Source organism: Falco biarmicus, chromosome 15 (assembly GCF_023638135.1).
Source record: "Falco biarmicus isolate bFalBia1 chromosome 15, bFalBia1.pri, whole genome shotgun sequence".
NCBI lineage: Eukaryota > Metazoa > Chordata > Aves > Falconiformes > Falconidae > Falco > Falco biarmicus.
Window position 1 is genome coordinate 22,566,613 of NC_079302.1, and position 15,854 is coordinate 22,582,466.

Below are 15,854 nucleotides of genomic sequence, written 5' to 3' on the forward strand. Positions count from 1 at the left end.
TCCAGTGATGCTCAAATTAATAACCTCTATAAGGGTAATTTGGTATGTTTTAATGACCTAGGATATTCAGACCACACGTAATGAGCTAGGGTGGCTTCTGGTTTTAACACTGTGTTCACCCCTTAAAATGTTAACAGAAAGAAGGCAAGAAAAAATGACTTCTGTTGCAATAAAATAGGCAGTCAGGGGTGTGCATTTCTCTGTAAAAGCCCTTTGGTGCATCTATTATACTTTTACAAAAGACAGCTACCATAAAACAAGCAGCTTAATCTGCGCTGGTTGATGCTGTATTTCAGCTGTAACATCCCTTGTTCTGCTGTATTACAGCAAAATAAGTTTCTGCCTTCCCTCAGGTGCAATCAGCTGAAGATGATCATTAGAGGCTGTTCCTTGAAGAAGAACCACTGTAGGTGTCCACAGTGCCTAATGTACTGTAGGGAACATCAGGAATTGCTTCCTAGCAGGTGCAGGGACTTACATAAGTATCAGTACGTGGCACACACATACCAACTTCCATTTGTGGATCTCGAGGAATTAACCAAAATACTTGACTAACTAAAATTTATGGGATTTGGAAAGCTTTTTAGATTTCTCTTGACGTTTTACCTTGCCTGACGATATTTGTAAACAGGAAGTAGATATATTCAAAGAGAAAAATAAAGTTGTTAAAATCTAAAGTTTGTCAATTGGATTATTAGTCTTTGCTGGGTTTTGTAGTTAGTAAAGAGCTCAAACTGAGGTCAAGGAATTTTTGTATTAGTTGTGAACTCACAAGTTCAAATTATTTGCTTGTGCTACATATAAAATCAAATTATAAATTTGTTATCAGTACTCCCAAATAGTCCTGCTCCTGATGTCAGCAGCTAGGGAGCAGGTTTGGGAAGAAAAGCCCTGCAACACAGTATACATAAATTGTAGCAAGTTCTAAAGCAGGCCTTAAAGCTAAAGTCTCATTCAGACTTCAGTCTCAAAACATCACGGAATTGCGTGGGAAGACAACTGATGTAATTGTAGATGGGCCTTAAAAGAAAAGAGAAAAGTGAAAGCCAGTGGAACGCAACAAGTTTATTAAAATCTCCATGAATCTAATAATTGTGAAAGGTTTACTGCAGGCATATAGCAAGATCTTTCCATGTTTTCTCCAGGCTGTTTCTAACAAGCTTCAGCACTGATTTCCAGTGTCTGGTGTGAAGGAATAAAGAAGTCAGGCATGACAGAGATGCTCAGCTAGGCTTTTCTTCAAGGGCAAGGTGTCTCTCTGGGGCTCTCTGCTTTTCACTAGAACAAGAAGGGGGATGTCAAAGGAAAACTGCACCAGGACATCAAGTAGAATATTCTACAGAATAGTTTCAGTGCTGACTTCCTGGGGGGTTACTTGGAGACCTCCCCTGGGCACTACTCAGGCAGTCAAAGAAACTAACTAAACAAAATAAACCAATACTCTTTCTTGGTGATGCAAGTGTTTCCAGAAGGTCATTGCATAAGCGTGTTATATTTTCATAGGAAGGCAGCTGAAGCTGTGCTGACTTACACCTGCTAGGGATTTGGCCCAATATATTTTAGTGATACTAAAAGCTCTTCAGAGAGAACTCCTCAGAAAGAAAAAGCTTACTCTGGATTTCTTTGTGTACATGTAATAAATACTGGGATTAATGAGCTCTACCTACCATGACTTCATACTGTTGTCTTCTCTTTTCATTCCTTCCTGTATTATAAGTCGAAACTGACAATTTAACAGTGGTTTCTTCATCCTCACAGATCTTCAAAATATCTAACACCTTCCAAAAAATCAGGAGAAAGAGCTCTCAGCTTTCTCACAAAATGACAGTACTTCTACACACAGCCTGCTAACAGAGCAGATGCTGCATACGAGAACAGTAGCATAAGGTTAAATACAGAAGATTGTTATGTTCATATCCTGCTGATAGATCAAGCTGATAGTGGTCTTATTTTTAGACTGCTTCTCTGTATCAAATTCTTAAACACAATTATTGATACTATCTGTTACGTAAAGCTCTTCTGGAGTCACACTCTTGCCACTACTTTTGAAACTGCACTGATGGCTTTGGCTTATTCTTTGTCTTAACAGGAAATACAGCACAAGCAATGTGAATAATTTGTCTGTTCATACATCAAGACAGAAATTTGGCAAAATAATTTGTGAGGTCACTGTGAAGTAGCTTCAAGTTTTGTGTTTGGTTGTGGTTTTTTTTTTGGGGGGGGGAACTTTTGCAGTCTTGTTCAGAATTATTACTAGTATTCAGGGCTAATATAGTTGAGCATTCCCTCTCCAGCTCCATCAGGGCTTCCTCTTCCTCACAAAAACATTTAAAAAACTCCCATTTTTCTTGGATCCAGCTTTGCCTCCATCTGCTAGAATGGTTGTATTTATCATGAAGTAATTACAAATGCTTTTAAGAACATGGATTTGTTACACTGGTCACAGTGTGATTAGTAGTACAAGCAATGTCTTTTATTACGTGTTTCCCTACAGTTGCTCCCACAAAAAGTCACTTCATTACTTTTTGGGTCTCGTTCCCAGGCAAAAAGCAGGTATGTTTCCAGATGCCCCAATTCCTATGCTGTCATTTGCTCTCTGAGACTGTCTTCCTCTCAGAGAAAAAAAGAGTAAAAGCAGGAGCTGGAAAGTGTGGGACTTGCCATAAATACGTTAAAGCTACATCTTTACTGAACAGTGTCTGGGTTGCAAGCTTGATAATTCAGCACAAAGACCAGCTTCGTGACACCAAAGTTTTATTTTTATCACAGTTTATGCTGAGGATGCTACAGCAACCAGTCAGCTGAAACTGTTTCCATGCCTGACCAACTCTGACACAGTGTGGACACCTCCCCATTACCTCTGCTTCAGATTGCCGGACTTGTCGCTTCAGCCGTTTCTCTTCCTCTTTTAACTCCTGCAACAAATCGTACAGGTGGAACAGACTCAGCTCTTTCTCAGCGGGCCCTGCCTGGAAGCAGATAAGCCATGAAAGACAGTAGCACTCTCTGGGTGCATAGCACCAGGTACTCTACTAATAGCAATTGGCACAATTCTGCTAAAGCCAATATCGTGACACCGACTTCCATCATTTAAACATCTAACCCTCGGTCAACAGTTTCTTAAGACTTAACTTTGATTCTGAATCCATCAGTAATGAGCCAGACAGCACATCTTGCACTTTGCTGATGTTTCTGTTCTATGGTTGGAATTGGTTTTGCAGGGTTAGAGATGAAAGGATGGCATTCCAGCAATTGTGCTCTGTGTATCCCCAATGGGAAATAGAAACTTAAAACAAAAAAAATTGCATAACATAAAAAAAAAATTCCTGTGTTTGCAATTTCTGTTTGATTGTCCTAACTGAATTGTGCAGCATCACAGAATTTACTGGCAGACTTCTGCCCCCGGTTACAGACTCACATCAATGATGTTAGTGGAGCAAACCCCCTGCCCTGAATGAGAGAATGTGGCTTAATGACAGCACTCCACCTTTTCTGGAGTATCTTTTCTTTAAGGCTGTCTATCCGTCAGCAATGCATTAAACCTCAGCAACTTGTGCTGTGTCTGCAAGGTAAGCTTTGTGAGATTTAAGCAACAATGTGAGCCAAGAAATCCGTGGCAGAAACAGAGCTAGAATCCAGGATGCCTGCCTCTGCCTGTCGGCTGTTCTCTCTTCTTCAGAGGAGAATAGCAGAGGAAATTTCAGCTTCCCTACCATGAATCTGCAGGACTGAGCCCAAGCAGCATCTTGCAAGATCCCAGTGGCTGTGTCTACACTGCCTGATGACCAAGTCTGGGAAGATGACCTCACGCATGGCTAGAGCAAGCTTTTCACGCTACACTAGGTCCTGCGTGCCCAGCCACTTCCAGCAAGGGCAGCGCATCTCCAAGGGCATTTGTGTTGTCAGCCTGGAGGCGCTGTGTGAGGGAGGTGTGCAGATGGAGCAGAGGGGCAGCAGGGAATATGTTATGCTTGTCATTCTTCCACTGACATGTCACCTTCCCTTTATGACTTGTGATCTAGAAGAACTCCAAGATAGAAGTAGTTTTTCTTCATACCTGGTATGTGATGCACGAAATTTCTGGGGTCACAGAGATTTCATTTCTTCTTCTATTCCTCTTTGTTGCTTTGAAGAATTCCTTCGTTGAGGCAGTAATGTAGTAATCCTTCAGGTGGTACGTCAGTTGGATTCTCTCCTCTGTAATCAGAAAGGTACGTTCTGCTACGTCTTCATCAGCAGGCTTTTTTACATTTCTGTGGAAACACTCCTTGATTTCCTAATGGGGGATTAAAAAAAAAAAAAAAAGAGATGGAAGGTTAGACAACACAAAATGGGCAAAATTTGCAGAGTTGGGTAAAAACGCAAGGTAAAAATTGGGCTCTTCTGCCTGGACTACAATAGCATCTCTTGGCCACTAGTCCTACTGTTCTTTCCTATGCCTGAGGAAAAAAGCAGAAAGCTGCTCAAAGCAATACGGAAGTCTCCTACTTGTGGAGCCGAGTATGCTGTCCAAGCTCAAAGTTAGCTTGGGATGCATCCCTGCCTGAAGGAACCGCAGGAAGCAAGGTATTTTGGAGCACAGCAGTTACCTGCAATCCCAACATAAGGAAGGAAAAAGGAGCGTGTTGGGTGCTGGTCCAAAGGCAGGCCACGGCATGGCTCTGTCTTGGCAGGTGAAGTGTCTGAGCCATACTGCCAGGTGTTGGATTTCCTCCCTCTCCTGAGAGCTGACTAGGGGAAGAGGCAGAGTACCTGCTTGTAACAAATCAGAGTGATGGAACACTTCATCAGAAATGTAAAATGTTATTAGTTTGGGGTTAGAACATGAACTCGTTTCACTAGTTTTGAGTCTTGTGAAAAATTCATTCCAAAATCATAATTTTTTCTTTCCTCGGACATTTTCCAAGTCTTAGTTTCCTAGTTTCATTCTAGCTGCTCAATACACTTTGTGACAACTGGTCACGCTGTAGCTCTCTGATAGGCAAGTGACTGTGAGACACAGCAGTTGAATAAGGCTTGGAGGTCACATCTGGAGTTTTGCCTTGGCTGTGCCCACTGAAAGTGAACCTAAAGCTCTAGGCAGTATGGTTTGCATAACATAAATATCACAGTGACAGGTATTTCTCTGTTCCTGCCTTGGGCATACCGTTATGGGCCGGGAGTTGATGTCCGTACTGGTGCCAGCCAAGTGTACGTTCTTTTCTCTTTGGCCAAACTCCATGTGCCGGATGTGCAGGAAGTCATCCCGCCCCAAAAAGTACTCTGTCATCTCACGAGCGTTTTCAAGACGTTTCTGGAGGCCATCAGCTCGCGCCTCACTGTAAAACTCCATCGTGCGGTCAGTCTCGGGTTCCAGCGATGTATAGGTGTGAGCTAAGGACGTAAGAGAGACTGCATACATTTTCAGAGTCAGCAGCCATCGTATGGTGAACACAAGTGTGTCCAGAGGAAGCCTCACCTTCCTCAGCAGGCAATAAATCAAATGCATGGACTGTTATCTCCTCACTGCTGCATACAATATGCCATGGCCCAGGACAGCAGGACAGCTTCGCAGGGCCACTGCCTTTCTTACACAGTAAGGCAGCAGTGAGTGGAGCCTGGACCCTGCTCTTCCCAAACCAGGAACAGGCACAGCCTCTTTGCGTGAAATGCTGCTTTAGCAACAGATCTGATGCAGGACTTTCTCTCCCCCAGCTACACAACACTGAGAGACCAAACAAAATCCTAAGGAGAAAGTTTCTACTTCTATCACCTCTACTGGTAAATTATATCAACCTATAGATGTGATAGGGATGTGGTTTTCTTCTGTTATGCTGGAGGGGAGCACTGTCCAGGACTGGAAGCCCATAACTCAATTCTCTACTCTCCACTACAGACCATATTATTTATCTAGGGAATTCATCCCACAAGTTTGCCACCCCCGCAGTTTTGTGCCTTTGCCACTGCCAGAAGGGATTCACATGAAGTCCCATCATCTGCAGTGGCTGCCCAGATGAGCTGGAATACCTTTAAGACCAAAGAGGCGTCCTGGGCTGAAGTACACTGTGGTCAGCTGCATTTGTTTATTCACTTCTCTCCTATCCAACATGTCTTCTCGGTTTGTGAACCACTCCCTCCCTTCTACTACTTCAGTACCTGGCAGGAGACAAACCATTCCACAACTGTACATCACTGTTGGAGGTGGTAACAGTCACCTGATGAACTCTCAGTGTCTGTGCAAGCACCCTGCGCTCCTGATAGAGATGCAGCAGACCTAGTATAGGCACTGGAATTGGCCCAGTACACAGGGGTGTTTTGTAGATGGATCCTAACGTATGTTTGAGTAGATGAATTATACCTTAAGAGGGTTTACACCCCTCTAGCAACAAGGACTAAAGCAATCAGCTCAGGGGGAGAAAGCGGCATGGCAGATGGCTACAGTTAGGCAAGAGAAATTCTATCCCAAATACTTAATGATAGTGCCAGGAGTGAAGGGAAATGAGATTGGCAGAGGACAGGACACTGTGTGTCCAGTAGGAATCTGCACGGTTTCCTGGACCAGCTCTTGAAGAATAACACTTTCCAGTACAGAAATATCCACAGTCTGTAGTTGTCCCTTTCTATGGCTCCTGTCGACACCAGTGGGAATAGTGATACTATTGGATCATATCAAACCAGCCTTACCTTTCTCTGAAGACTCAAAATCCAAGCAGCTGACCTGCAACACCAAACAGCCTCAGCACTGGGGTCTAAAACAGATCCAGACTCTTGCAGGATCCCCTAGCAATGCTGGAAAGTTCTGGGGTTTGACAGACAGTGGGCGTGATGAAGTGTTTGAAGATGTGGTAGACAAGTCCCCCACAAATGTGAAAGGAGAATGAGAAAGGACAAGGGAGACTCTGGCAAAAAGGGGACCACCTCCCCCTTCCCATCAGCACACCCCGGGCCATGTTTGCTCACTGCGTCAAGTGTGTTCACTCCTTCCTCTTACGTTCTAAGTCTGCGTAGACAGTGAGGCGCTTCACCAGCCCATCTCTATTCAGGTATGGTGCCCATTTCTCCAGTTTTGCTTTCTTGTACAGGATCACCTTCCTCCCCTGGGAACAGCGGGTCTCAAACTCTGCAGTGGGCAAGAGAGGTGTCAGAAGAATTTACTCCCTTATACTCAGCCCAAGGAGAAAGAATTCAAGAAGCAGAAGATCATGCTCTAAGGGAAACTGTGCCTTTATTGATTGTGTTCAGCTGCCAGTGAAGCTGTTCAGACCCTGCCTGTTATGCTTTAATGTTAAAATAGTGTAATAACTCTTTTCACTCCCAAAGCAGGTATTTGATAATGCAGGGGCAGTCGTGCGTGTCTGTCTGCCTGTGTCTGCAGGGGGGTTCCCACCCAGGATGAGACAGTACACTGAGGGCAGGCACTCAGACCAACAGCTGTTGCTGCCTTCAGCTACCACACTTCACCGCTGTACCTTGTCCATCCTGAAGGGAGAACTCCTGAATAAGAGAAATGTCCCAAATCCACTAAAAGGTTTGCAAAGGTTTGCAAAGGTCAAGCAAAGAGCAATGGAAGAATACATACCTCTGGGCGACAGCTGAATTGGAGCTACCCATGATGGTGGAATGTCAAAACTCATGTCTTTCTCCTCCTTTTCCTGCTGGAACAGAAGCAGAGATTTGCATTTTTGGCAGCTTCTCTCACTGTGCCAAGAGGCATTTTGGTTCTAGAGTGTGGTGCAGCAATCAGAGCTCAGCTCGTGCGAGGCTGTGCTGGTTCTGGGGAACATGCTAGCACAGTTCTGAGCACTGTGTCAGTCACACGCAGCCTGAGGACAGAGGCAAGCAACACGCTGCAGTTTATGAGGAAGGAGAGCTTTATTGCATCCCCACACTCTCACTAGCACCTCCCTACTCAAGCCTAATGAAATGGTCTTCTCCTGGCTAACATTCATGCTGGACAGGGGATGAAGGTGACAATCGCCATTCAAACTAATGACCAGCTTATTGTATGTAGACAGTGGAGGGCACTTTGCTCCCCGGTTATGGGCACAGGCTGAGAAGAGCAGATAACAGGAGGGAACGTACTGTTACTGGCATTCCTCCGTCCTGCTGTGCTGGTGCAATGCCTGCTTTATCATGCTGTGCTCTCCCAACAGGACAACATACCACTTGTTGTTTCCAGTACACAGCATTTTTGGTATATTAGTGTACATACATTATTTCAACATTTGGTTGGCAACTTCACCTTGCAGCCAGAAGGGCAGAGTGCTGACCAGCAGAGAAAGGGGAACCAGAAAAATGTTCAGTTTGGATTTTATTGTTTTAAATTCTTCCATCCCAAAGGTCAATGCACGGGAGGCCTGCAGAGAACCCTAGCTACTTAGGACACCAGAAGTACCACTTAGGGTCCTGCTTTAAGAAGCATCAGATCTATTCAAGATTGAGAAGAAATCAAAAGTGCCAACCGAAACCTAGCTAGAGTAACAGCGATCTGACCTGGAGAGGGCAGCAGGCAGGGAGGCATAGGCAGGCGTACGGACACACCAGTTCAATACAACATCCCTGCTGCATGAGAGCCATCATTTGGGTCACTCACTATAGAGGAATGAAGCTGGGTTAATTAGCATTGGTAACATACAGCTGTGGGCTGGCTTCAGGGGCGGTGGGTTGGCTGATGTAGGTAAGGTGCAACTGTGGCTGGTTCTGTTAAGAGGTTGGGCAGCCAAGGAAGAGAGAGCGGCCGAGGAAGAGAGAGGAGGAAGAAGCAGAGAGAAGAGAGAGCAGTGCCCTGAATGAGAAGAGACTAGGAGAAGGCAGCAGAGGGACTGGCATGAAGAGTATGTTGGTATGTGATAGTAAAAGACCTTGTTGCAGCCTGCTAGTTTTGAGAGTGCTGTGACAACTCACCATGTCATCCATGTTGCTGTCAGGTAACTCATTTTCCTTGTAATCTGCAAGCAGCTGAAGAGGCTTCTTGCTCTCCAGAAGCATAATTTCCCAGCAGATAGTGTTACTCAAGTCAAAGATGAGATCCTAGGCCATAAAGAAGAAATCCACTTAACTAAAGCGCAGTGTCAAGGGCCTGACATTAAACTGAACGCTGCTTCTGCCCACCTGTGGTGCTCTGGACCTGGCTGGGTGTCAGAGAGTTAAAGGACTCTAGACAGACCCTGGATCTCAGTGAGGTGACTCATCAGACCCTTGGCTGGCTGATGGGACCCTGAAGACTGCCCCTGTGCCTAGAGATCTACAGACCCCTTTCCTCATGGTGGCTCTGCCACAGATGAGAGGAAGTTGCTGGAAATGCTTCTGCCTCCTTCCTCGGGGCACATACTGTCCCAAGGTCAACCTGCGCTAACTCACACCCTTGCCTCCCTGACTTTGTATCAGCTGTGGAGTAGCTGAGGTGTGGGAAGGGCCTAATAAAGATTTTTTTCCTGCCCTGAGCCATGCCTGAGAGGCTCAAAACATCCTTCGCCTTAAAAACTGTTGTTTGAGAGAATGAGTGTCCAGCCAGCCTTAAAAGCTGATATTCTAGTGCTGTAGGGGTTTAACAGATGTGATCTGTATTTTCTAGCTCAGGGTCTGGGATGTCCTGGGGTAGTCTGAGTCTATGGAATCGGAGCAACATGACCAGAGCCAACACAGGGAATGGTGAAATGGAAACTGGGATCACCACTGATCTTGGACTTCCGCAGGACTCAGGTTATCCCAGCTGTCCCTCCCAGGCACAGGGTGTTTCAGGGCTCATTACCTTGCAGCCACTCCGGCAGTCCTGCGTGTTCACCCAGTAGTTCCTGTGGTTCCAGATGCTCTCGATCCCAAGGAAGCTCTCATCCTTGGTGCTGTGGCTGCTTCCCGTGAAGGGGTTGATGAAGAAGGTCTCAGGAACCTCCCTCTTCCCAGACAGAACCAAAACCCATGCGTGCACCCGTAAGCCATGCAAACGGTCACGCCTGGGCTTTTCCACTTCCTGTAGTGCAGAAGACTGAGCAGTCATTATTGCCACTTCACCCCAACCCAATGGGCAATCTTATTCTCCCCTCTCCCCACTTCTAAATATCTCCAGGCCCTTAACACTTCTTCTGAAGAAGAAACGTACTGGGTATGTACTACCTCACTCATTTCTGTGCCAGCACACACCGTGTTCCCAGAGGCCAAGTGCTCATGGCCATGACCAGGGTTGTGTCATACTTCACAGTGGAGGGTGGTGAGCTCCTTTCTTTGGTCACCCATTACCTGTGTCTCAGCTCTTGGTCCTGGAGTTCACAGTGAGGTGGCCCTCACTAACTCACCGTGACCTTCCCCTCTTCTCTTTCCTTCTTCTTTTGAGCAGCTTCAGCCTCTGCCTTCTTCTTGGCCTCCTGCTGAAGGTCAAACTGGCTCTGTCGGACTGGTGGGAACTTAATTCTGTATTTGCTGGACGACTTCTTCTCCTCCTCTTTTGGTACCTGCCTCTGCAAAAGCAGGGTATTGCTGTGAAGCCCAGCAGAGATCGAGACAAGGGAGAAAATGTATGGCTTACAGGTACCTCCTGGTTCCCAACCCTTGGCAGACTGCGGTATCTGACTGGTAAGCAGGAATTCTGTGAAGCCAAAGAGGCCTCTTAAGGAACTGTGGAAAATCACTCAAATGATCCCTTTGGTAAGCTCCCTGCTTGGTACAGACTGAACCCCAGCCTGGACCTGAAGCTGTTCCCCTAGCTCAATTCTGGAGCTCCCTGAACAGGCTGAGCACACATGCTGGGCTCCTCCCTGCCCACTCGCTGCAGGTCTCACCTCCTGTGGCTTCTTGAGCAGTGGGCACAGCTCCAGAGTCTCATCCAGGGTGCATATCTCACGGCTAGCATACCCATGCACGCAGTAGGCATCATACCCGGCCCCAATCAGCATGGAGCACAGCAGCACGCTGAAGTCAAAGCAGTTCCCTCGCTGGTATTTCAGGATGGTGGTTGGCGAGTAAAGTGAAGTGGGCTTGAAAGAGAGAGATACATATTCCCAGTGCTCGTCTCATGAAGCTGAAACATGCACTAGGCAGACAGCAGGAGATAAAGAAAGCATTGCCCATATCCCTGGGCTCTGCATGCATAGGGAATCTGTTATATAAAATTCCTATATAAGCCACAGACCCCACGAGTCCCCTCCAAAGTGATATGGGGAAATTCTGACCCCAAATCTGGTGACAAATTTAACCATAGGGAGAGATGGGCAGAACAAGCTCATCAATCTGCTGAATGCTAACCACAACTCTGGAGCGGGGTTTACCTCCATCTCTAGCTGGTCTGTCTGCAGCACTGCAAAGCAAAAGACCCATAAGCTCAATTACAGTTCAAAGGAGGAAACATTCCTTTCTGACTCTCACTGGGGAGCAAGCAAAGGGATCAATTTGAACATACTGCATTACAGAGGGATTCTATATAATCTCCTCCCAGACCTCAGGCATCACCTTAGGTGACTGGAGCAGTTTCCATCTGCCAAATAGAGAGACATTCTCTGTGGTCGCACAGTGCCAGAGTTCTTCTGGAGACCCTGGCACTCTTGGGACACACTTGTCCAGCATGGGGCTGTTGTAGATTGTTTGGGGCACCCTGCAGGGCATCAGCAGTCCTTGGTAGCAAAGAGTATGCTCCCTTCACTTTAGCTGGCTCACAACAGGCCAGAACTTGCCCTGCCTCTGCCTTCTTTCCAGTCCAGACACCTCCCTTCAGCCACGCTCAAATATCCCCACAACTGGGATAGAAATGGCTAAAGCCCCCAGGAACAGTCACTGAGGTCAAGCATCATCTCCTAGGCTTTATATGATCCTTTGTTCCAAGGTGTCTCAGTCTTCGGAGGGGAAGCTTGCCAGCCATAGCAACCCACAGTAGACCAGCTAGTCATCTGGGCTGACCGAGAGGCAGGGTCAGGCCAAATCTTGTAGAAATGGTGCTTAATTGCTGGACAGGTAAACACTGTTCCCATACTGGGATTACAGCTCCAGAGTGCACAGGTCCTGGCAAAACTGGGAGGTTGCCTAAGTAATCAGGGGATGATGGAGGTCAAAGACCTTTGTAATCCCAGCCACAGGGGTTTCCACATTGCATCCTGCTGAGAGGCCCTTCTGTCACCTCCAGGATGTGGCTGTTTCTGATGGGACTCTGGCCCCTTTCTTACCGGTGTGACAGGGGACTTGAGGGGCACCATGGTGAGGTAGTCGGAGACAAAGCTGGCACAGCCATCCCAGTAGTACAGTTCTGGATAAGGCAGCAGGGTTGGCCTCACGGTTGTGCTCACAAACTTCTGTAGTGCAACAAAAGGACTTTGGTTAGCCGACAGATGCCTGGCAGAGTCTCCCGCCCAAAGCCAGCCTCAGACCACCTCTGGATGTTAAGTTGCAGCTCACATTCAGAACCACCCTAGAGCATATCAACAGCGTCAGTAACCCTCTTCACCTGTTTGGAGATGGAAATTGCATGGGCTTGAGAGGCCACCTGCTTGTCTGTGGCTAAAACATCAAGCTCATCTCAGATGTGAGCCAGCTCTTCTCTGAGTTTTCAAGCAAGACAAACAGCTACAGCCCTTTCCAGCTTTTACATAAACCAGCACTTTTTGTCTTGCATGTTAATGACATAGGAAAAATTAGGGAAAGCTGGCCCAAAGTACCAATTCCAGATACCTGAGGGAGCATCAAGTCCAGAACCAGACAACAGTTGTGCAGCTTGGACCCAGACTTAAACAAAACCAGACCACAAACTTCCACATTTACTTCCTTCCCTGCAACTTCTGTGAAGTTCAGAATAAGACCTAACTCTGAATCCAGACTCCTGAGCCTGAGCCTTATTCGTTTCGTGTGTTTCTTTTACTTTCCTTTATGTACCTGTGGTCCTTCCTAAGCATCACACCGCAGGGCTGTCAGCTGCCTGCAGCCTACATGACACCGCCACCGCGTGCATGGTACAACGTGCTTGTGGATTTAGACAGCTGGGTTGTTACTGGGGTGCTGTGTGCCTGCTCAGGATGCTGTGGGCACTGCAAGTGGGTTCCCATTCCCCTTGGCCAGGAGGGAGGGCAGGAAGGGCTGCTGTCCTTCCCCAGCATTTGGCACTACAGAAACTGAGCGCCCCCGGTGCTGTGGCCCAGCCCCACATCACCCCATACCTGCAGGCCACACTCATTGACCGGGTGGAGGAAGAGCGGCTTGCGGTCAGGGTGGAGGTGAGCGTACCGCTGGAGGAAACTGTCAGCAATATGCAACAGCTTCTTTTCCTTTGGGGAATTTATCTTGTACGAGGATGGTAACTGGGATGTGTCAATGGAGCTCCAGTCAAAATCACTTCCAGGGCAGGAGGAGGCAGAGAGACATAGGTAATAAGCCAGGAGCAATTCAGGCAAGATGGCCTACTATCAAAACATGGCAGGGGCTCCCTATTTCTCAGGGAAAAAACAGGGATTGTATCCAAGGACAAGATTTTGACAGAGACAAGTTTCTGTGCAGCAACGGCAAGCTGACATATACCCAGAGGGCCAGGGGATCTTTATATAGTGTCATGATACACCAGGGTATGAATGGACAATGAAGCAAGTTCTCTTGTCTTACTCACATGTGCCCACTCTTGGACAAACACCAGGCACGCAAAAGCCGCTCACTCCCTTCCCTGTGCAAAGCGACCACATGTGCCATCCACATGTGTGTGGTCTCCCTGTGCACCTCAAAGGGACCATCCCTGCTCATCCCAGGAACTGACAAACACCCGTGACTTACGCAATATCACTTGGGATGCAGGCTTGCTCCAGAGACACCTTCTTCTGGAAGTCATCACTAATCGCCGAAGCCTTCAGCTCGTCTTCTCTTGGCTCCTCTTCCTCCTTCAGATCCTGGAACTCCATGCTGCCTGGTCCGGGGCACTACAGAAATGCACACACCAGGGTGAACGTGGTGGGACCAAGACACACTGCAACACCAACCCTTGGCATCCTGGCCACGGGGATTCAGCACATAAGCATGGCTGAGGCAGGCAGAAGCGTGCCAGGAACGGGTAAGCACTAAAGGTGGCTTTGGGCCGCACTCGGTAACTGAGTGGCTGCACAGCCTGGGCGCTGCGAGCGCGGGGCAGATGGCAGGACGGCAGCTCGGTGGGGCACAGCACATCCCCACGCTCCGACGGCAGCGTGCCCCCCGCTCCCGTGCCGTGTGCTCCGTCCGCCGGGAGGCTGCCGGCCCACGGGCCGCTCGGGGACCCCCAGGCCCCGCCAGAGCCAAGGGCTGCCGGGGCCTGGCCGCTGCGCCGCGGCCTTGAGGGGAGGCGGGTGTTTTGCAGCAGTCAGCGGCCCCCGAGGGTGCGGGCGGCCGGGCTGGATGTGTGTGCGCCTCTCCGGGGCGTGGGGGCTGGTTGTTTTCCCCTCCCTTCGGTCGGGCTGACCCCGCGGGCCGCGGGAGGGAGGCACAGGCCTTGCTCTGGCGGGCCGGGCGCGTCCTCCAGGGGCCCAGCGCCGCGCCCCGTCGCCGCAGCCCCCCGGCAACCTCCCGTCCCCGCCGACCCTTCGGCCCCCGCCTCTCAAGGACGGCCAGGCCGCGGCTGCCGCCGCCCGGCCCTCCCGCCGCCTGCCCCCGCCCCACCGCCTCACCGCCTCACCGCCACGGCAACGGCAGCGGCACGGGCGGCGCGGGGGCGGCGGCGCGGCCTGCGGCCTCCCCTGCACCGCCCCTCGGCGGCCTGTCCCTTAGGGACCCCCTGCCCCAGACAGGCCCCGGGCTGCCCCCGCGCTCCCGGGCGCTGCCCGTGCCACCGAAACCAGGAACCAAACCTGGTCACACCAGCGCAGCATTAAGAAGCAGGCGCTCCCTTATTGCAGCGCTGGGCGCTCGGGGGCGTCTCCGCACATCAAGCACACCTGTCTAATGTCACCGTTACATTTAGACACAAAATTACAAGGCCGTACACTCCCAGTTGCAACGACGGGTTAGTAATTTGCATATAACTGTAATATTTGCTGTGTCACCCTTTCCTGTTGCTAGGCTTGCTCAGGGGAAGGGTCTTTGCCTGGGCAAGGGTCTTCTTGACCTGTGGGCGTGATTTTTAGTGTTATAATGAAGGGAGTTCCCTTCAGGATGCCTTAAAAGTACGTTTTGTTGCCAGGTTGGGCGGCTGGATATCGGCCTTGCCAAGCTGTCCAGTAACTCATCCTACACACACTAGAACCTGGGCGCTCTGGTTGTGGCCTGCAGGGTAAGGACTAAGGGTACTGTGGTCTATAGCACGGGGACTCCCAGTAACCGTCTGGGATAACAGGCAGCACAGCGATCACACCTCACTGGTCAATAAGTGCTAACAAAATCCTAACACGGAGGTTAACTCCCTAAGATCAAAATGATCTCATAACAAACCGTTACATAAACACAAACTATAGAAAGATTCAGTAAAATATTAAGAGAATCTGCAATACCTGGGCCCAGCCCGCGCCCCCTGGGCTGCCCCAGCCCACCCCGCCGCTGGCCTCCGCACCTCCCTGGCCGCAGGCTCCCAAGAGCTGCCGCTGCACCCCAGGGAGCCGGGCCCTGCCGGCAGCCCGTCCCTGCAGGAGATTTTGGGGTGAAATGAGGGGGAAGCCACCAAACCCACCTGCCAGGGCTTTGCCGTCAGCCCCTCAGAGAGCACAAGGCTGCTCTGAAACTCGCAGGTTTCACTCTCTAACAAAAGTCAACCCTCCCCAACAGAAAGCCAAGATTCTCACCCAAAAGCTGCCAGCAAGATGTGGTGGAGAGGCCTTTCTTTTTTCTTTTTTTTTTTTTTTTTCTTTTACAATTGGCAGTTCATTAGGCTGGAAGCAGGGTCAGGGGCTAAACTTTTGTTTTCTGGTTATTGTTCTGGTTAGGAAGCCCCAGACGGATGTATGTTCACG

General features: G+C 48.9%; 1 protein-coding gene across 4 annotated transcripts; it reads right to left on the reverse strand.

Moving 5' to 3' along the window:
- Positions 1-901: 901 nt before the first annotated feature.
- On the reverse strand, positions 902-14,530 carry DRC7 (dynein regulatory complex subunit 7). 4 transcript variants are annotated; one of them, XM_056360257.1, is made up of 15 exons: positions 13,717-14,530; positions 13,113-13,287; positions 12,129-12,254; positions 10,755-10,949; positions 10,272-10,433; positions 9,731-9,949; positions 8,884-9,009; positions 7,559-7,631; positions 6,971-7,099; positions 6,007-6,135; positions 5,147-5,373; positions 4,058-4,276; positions 2,859-2,969; positions 1,668-1,778; positions 902-1,278 (listed from the first exon to the last, which is right to left on the reverse strand). In XM_056360257.1, the coding sequence occupies exons 1-15, from the start codon at positions 13,839-13,841 to the stop codon at positions 1,276-1,278; spliced, it is 2,130 nt and encodes a 709-aa protein (XP_056216232.1). In that variant the 5' UTR covers positions 13,842-14,530; the 3' UTR covers positions 902-1,275. The 4 variants fall into 4 exon arrangements, with proteins under 4 accessions (XP_056216232.1, XP_056216233.1, XP_056216231.1 ...); XM_056360258.1 differs by having other exon boundaries at positions 2,859-2,915; positions 7,559-7,634; XM_056360256.1 differs by having other exon boundaries at positions 7,559-7,634.
- Positions 14,531-15,854: the final 1,324 nt, after the last annotated feature.

Bases quoted from the DNA above. Each gene is read 5' to 3' on its own strand.
- DRC7 (XM_056360256.1), bottom strand. From the start codon at position 13,841: ATGGAGTTCCAGGATCTGAAGGAGGAAGAGGAGCCAAGAGAAGACGAG. The intron at 10,950-12,128 runs GTAAGAAAGGGG...CTCTCTTTCAAG, and splicing joins TCAAGTCCCCTGTCACACCG to CCCACTTCACTTTACTCGCC. The intron at 10,434-10,754 runs GTGAGACCTGCA...CTGCTTTTGCAG, and splicing joins TGCTCAAGAAGCCACAGGAG to AGGCAGGTACCAAAAGAGGA.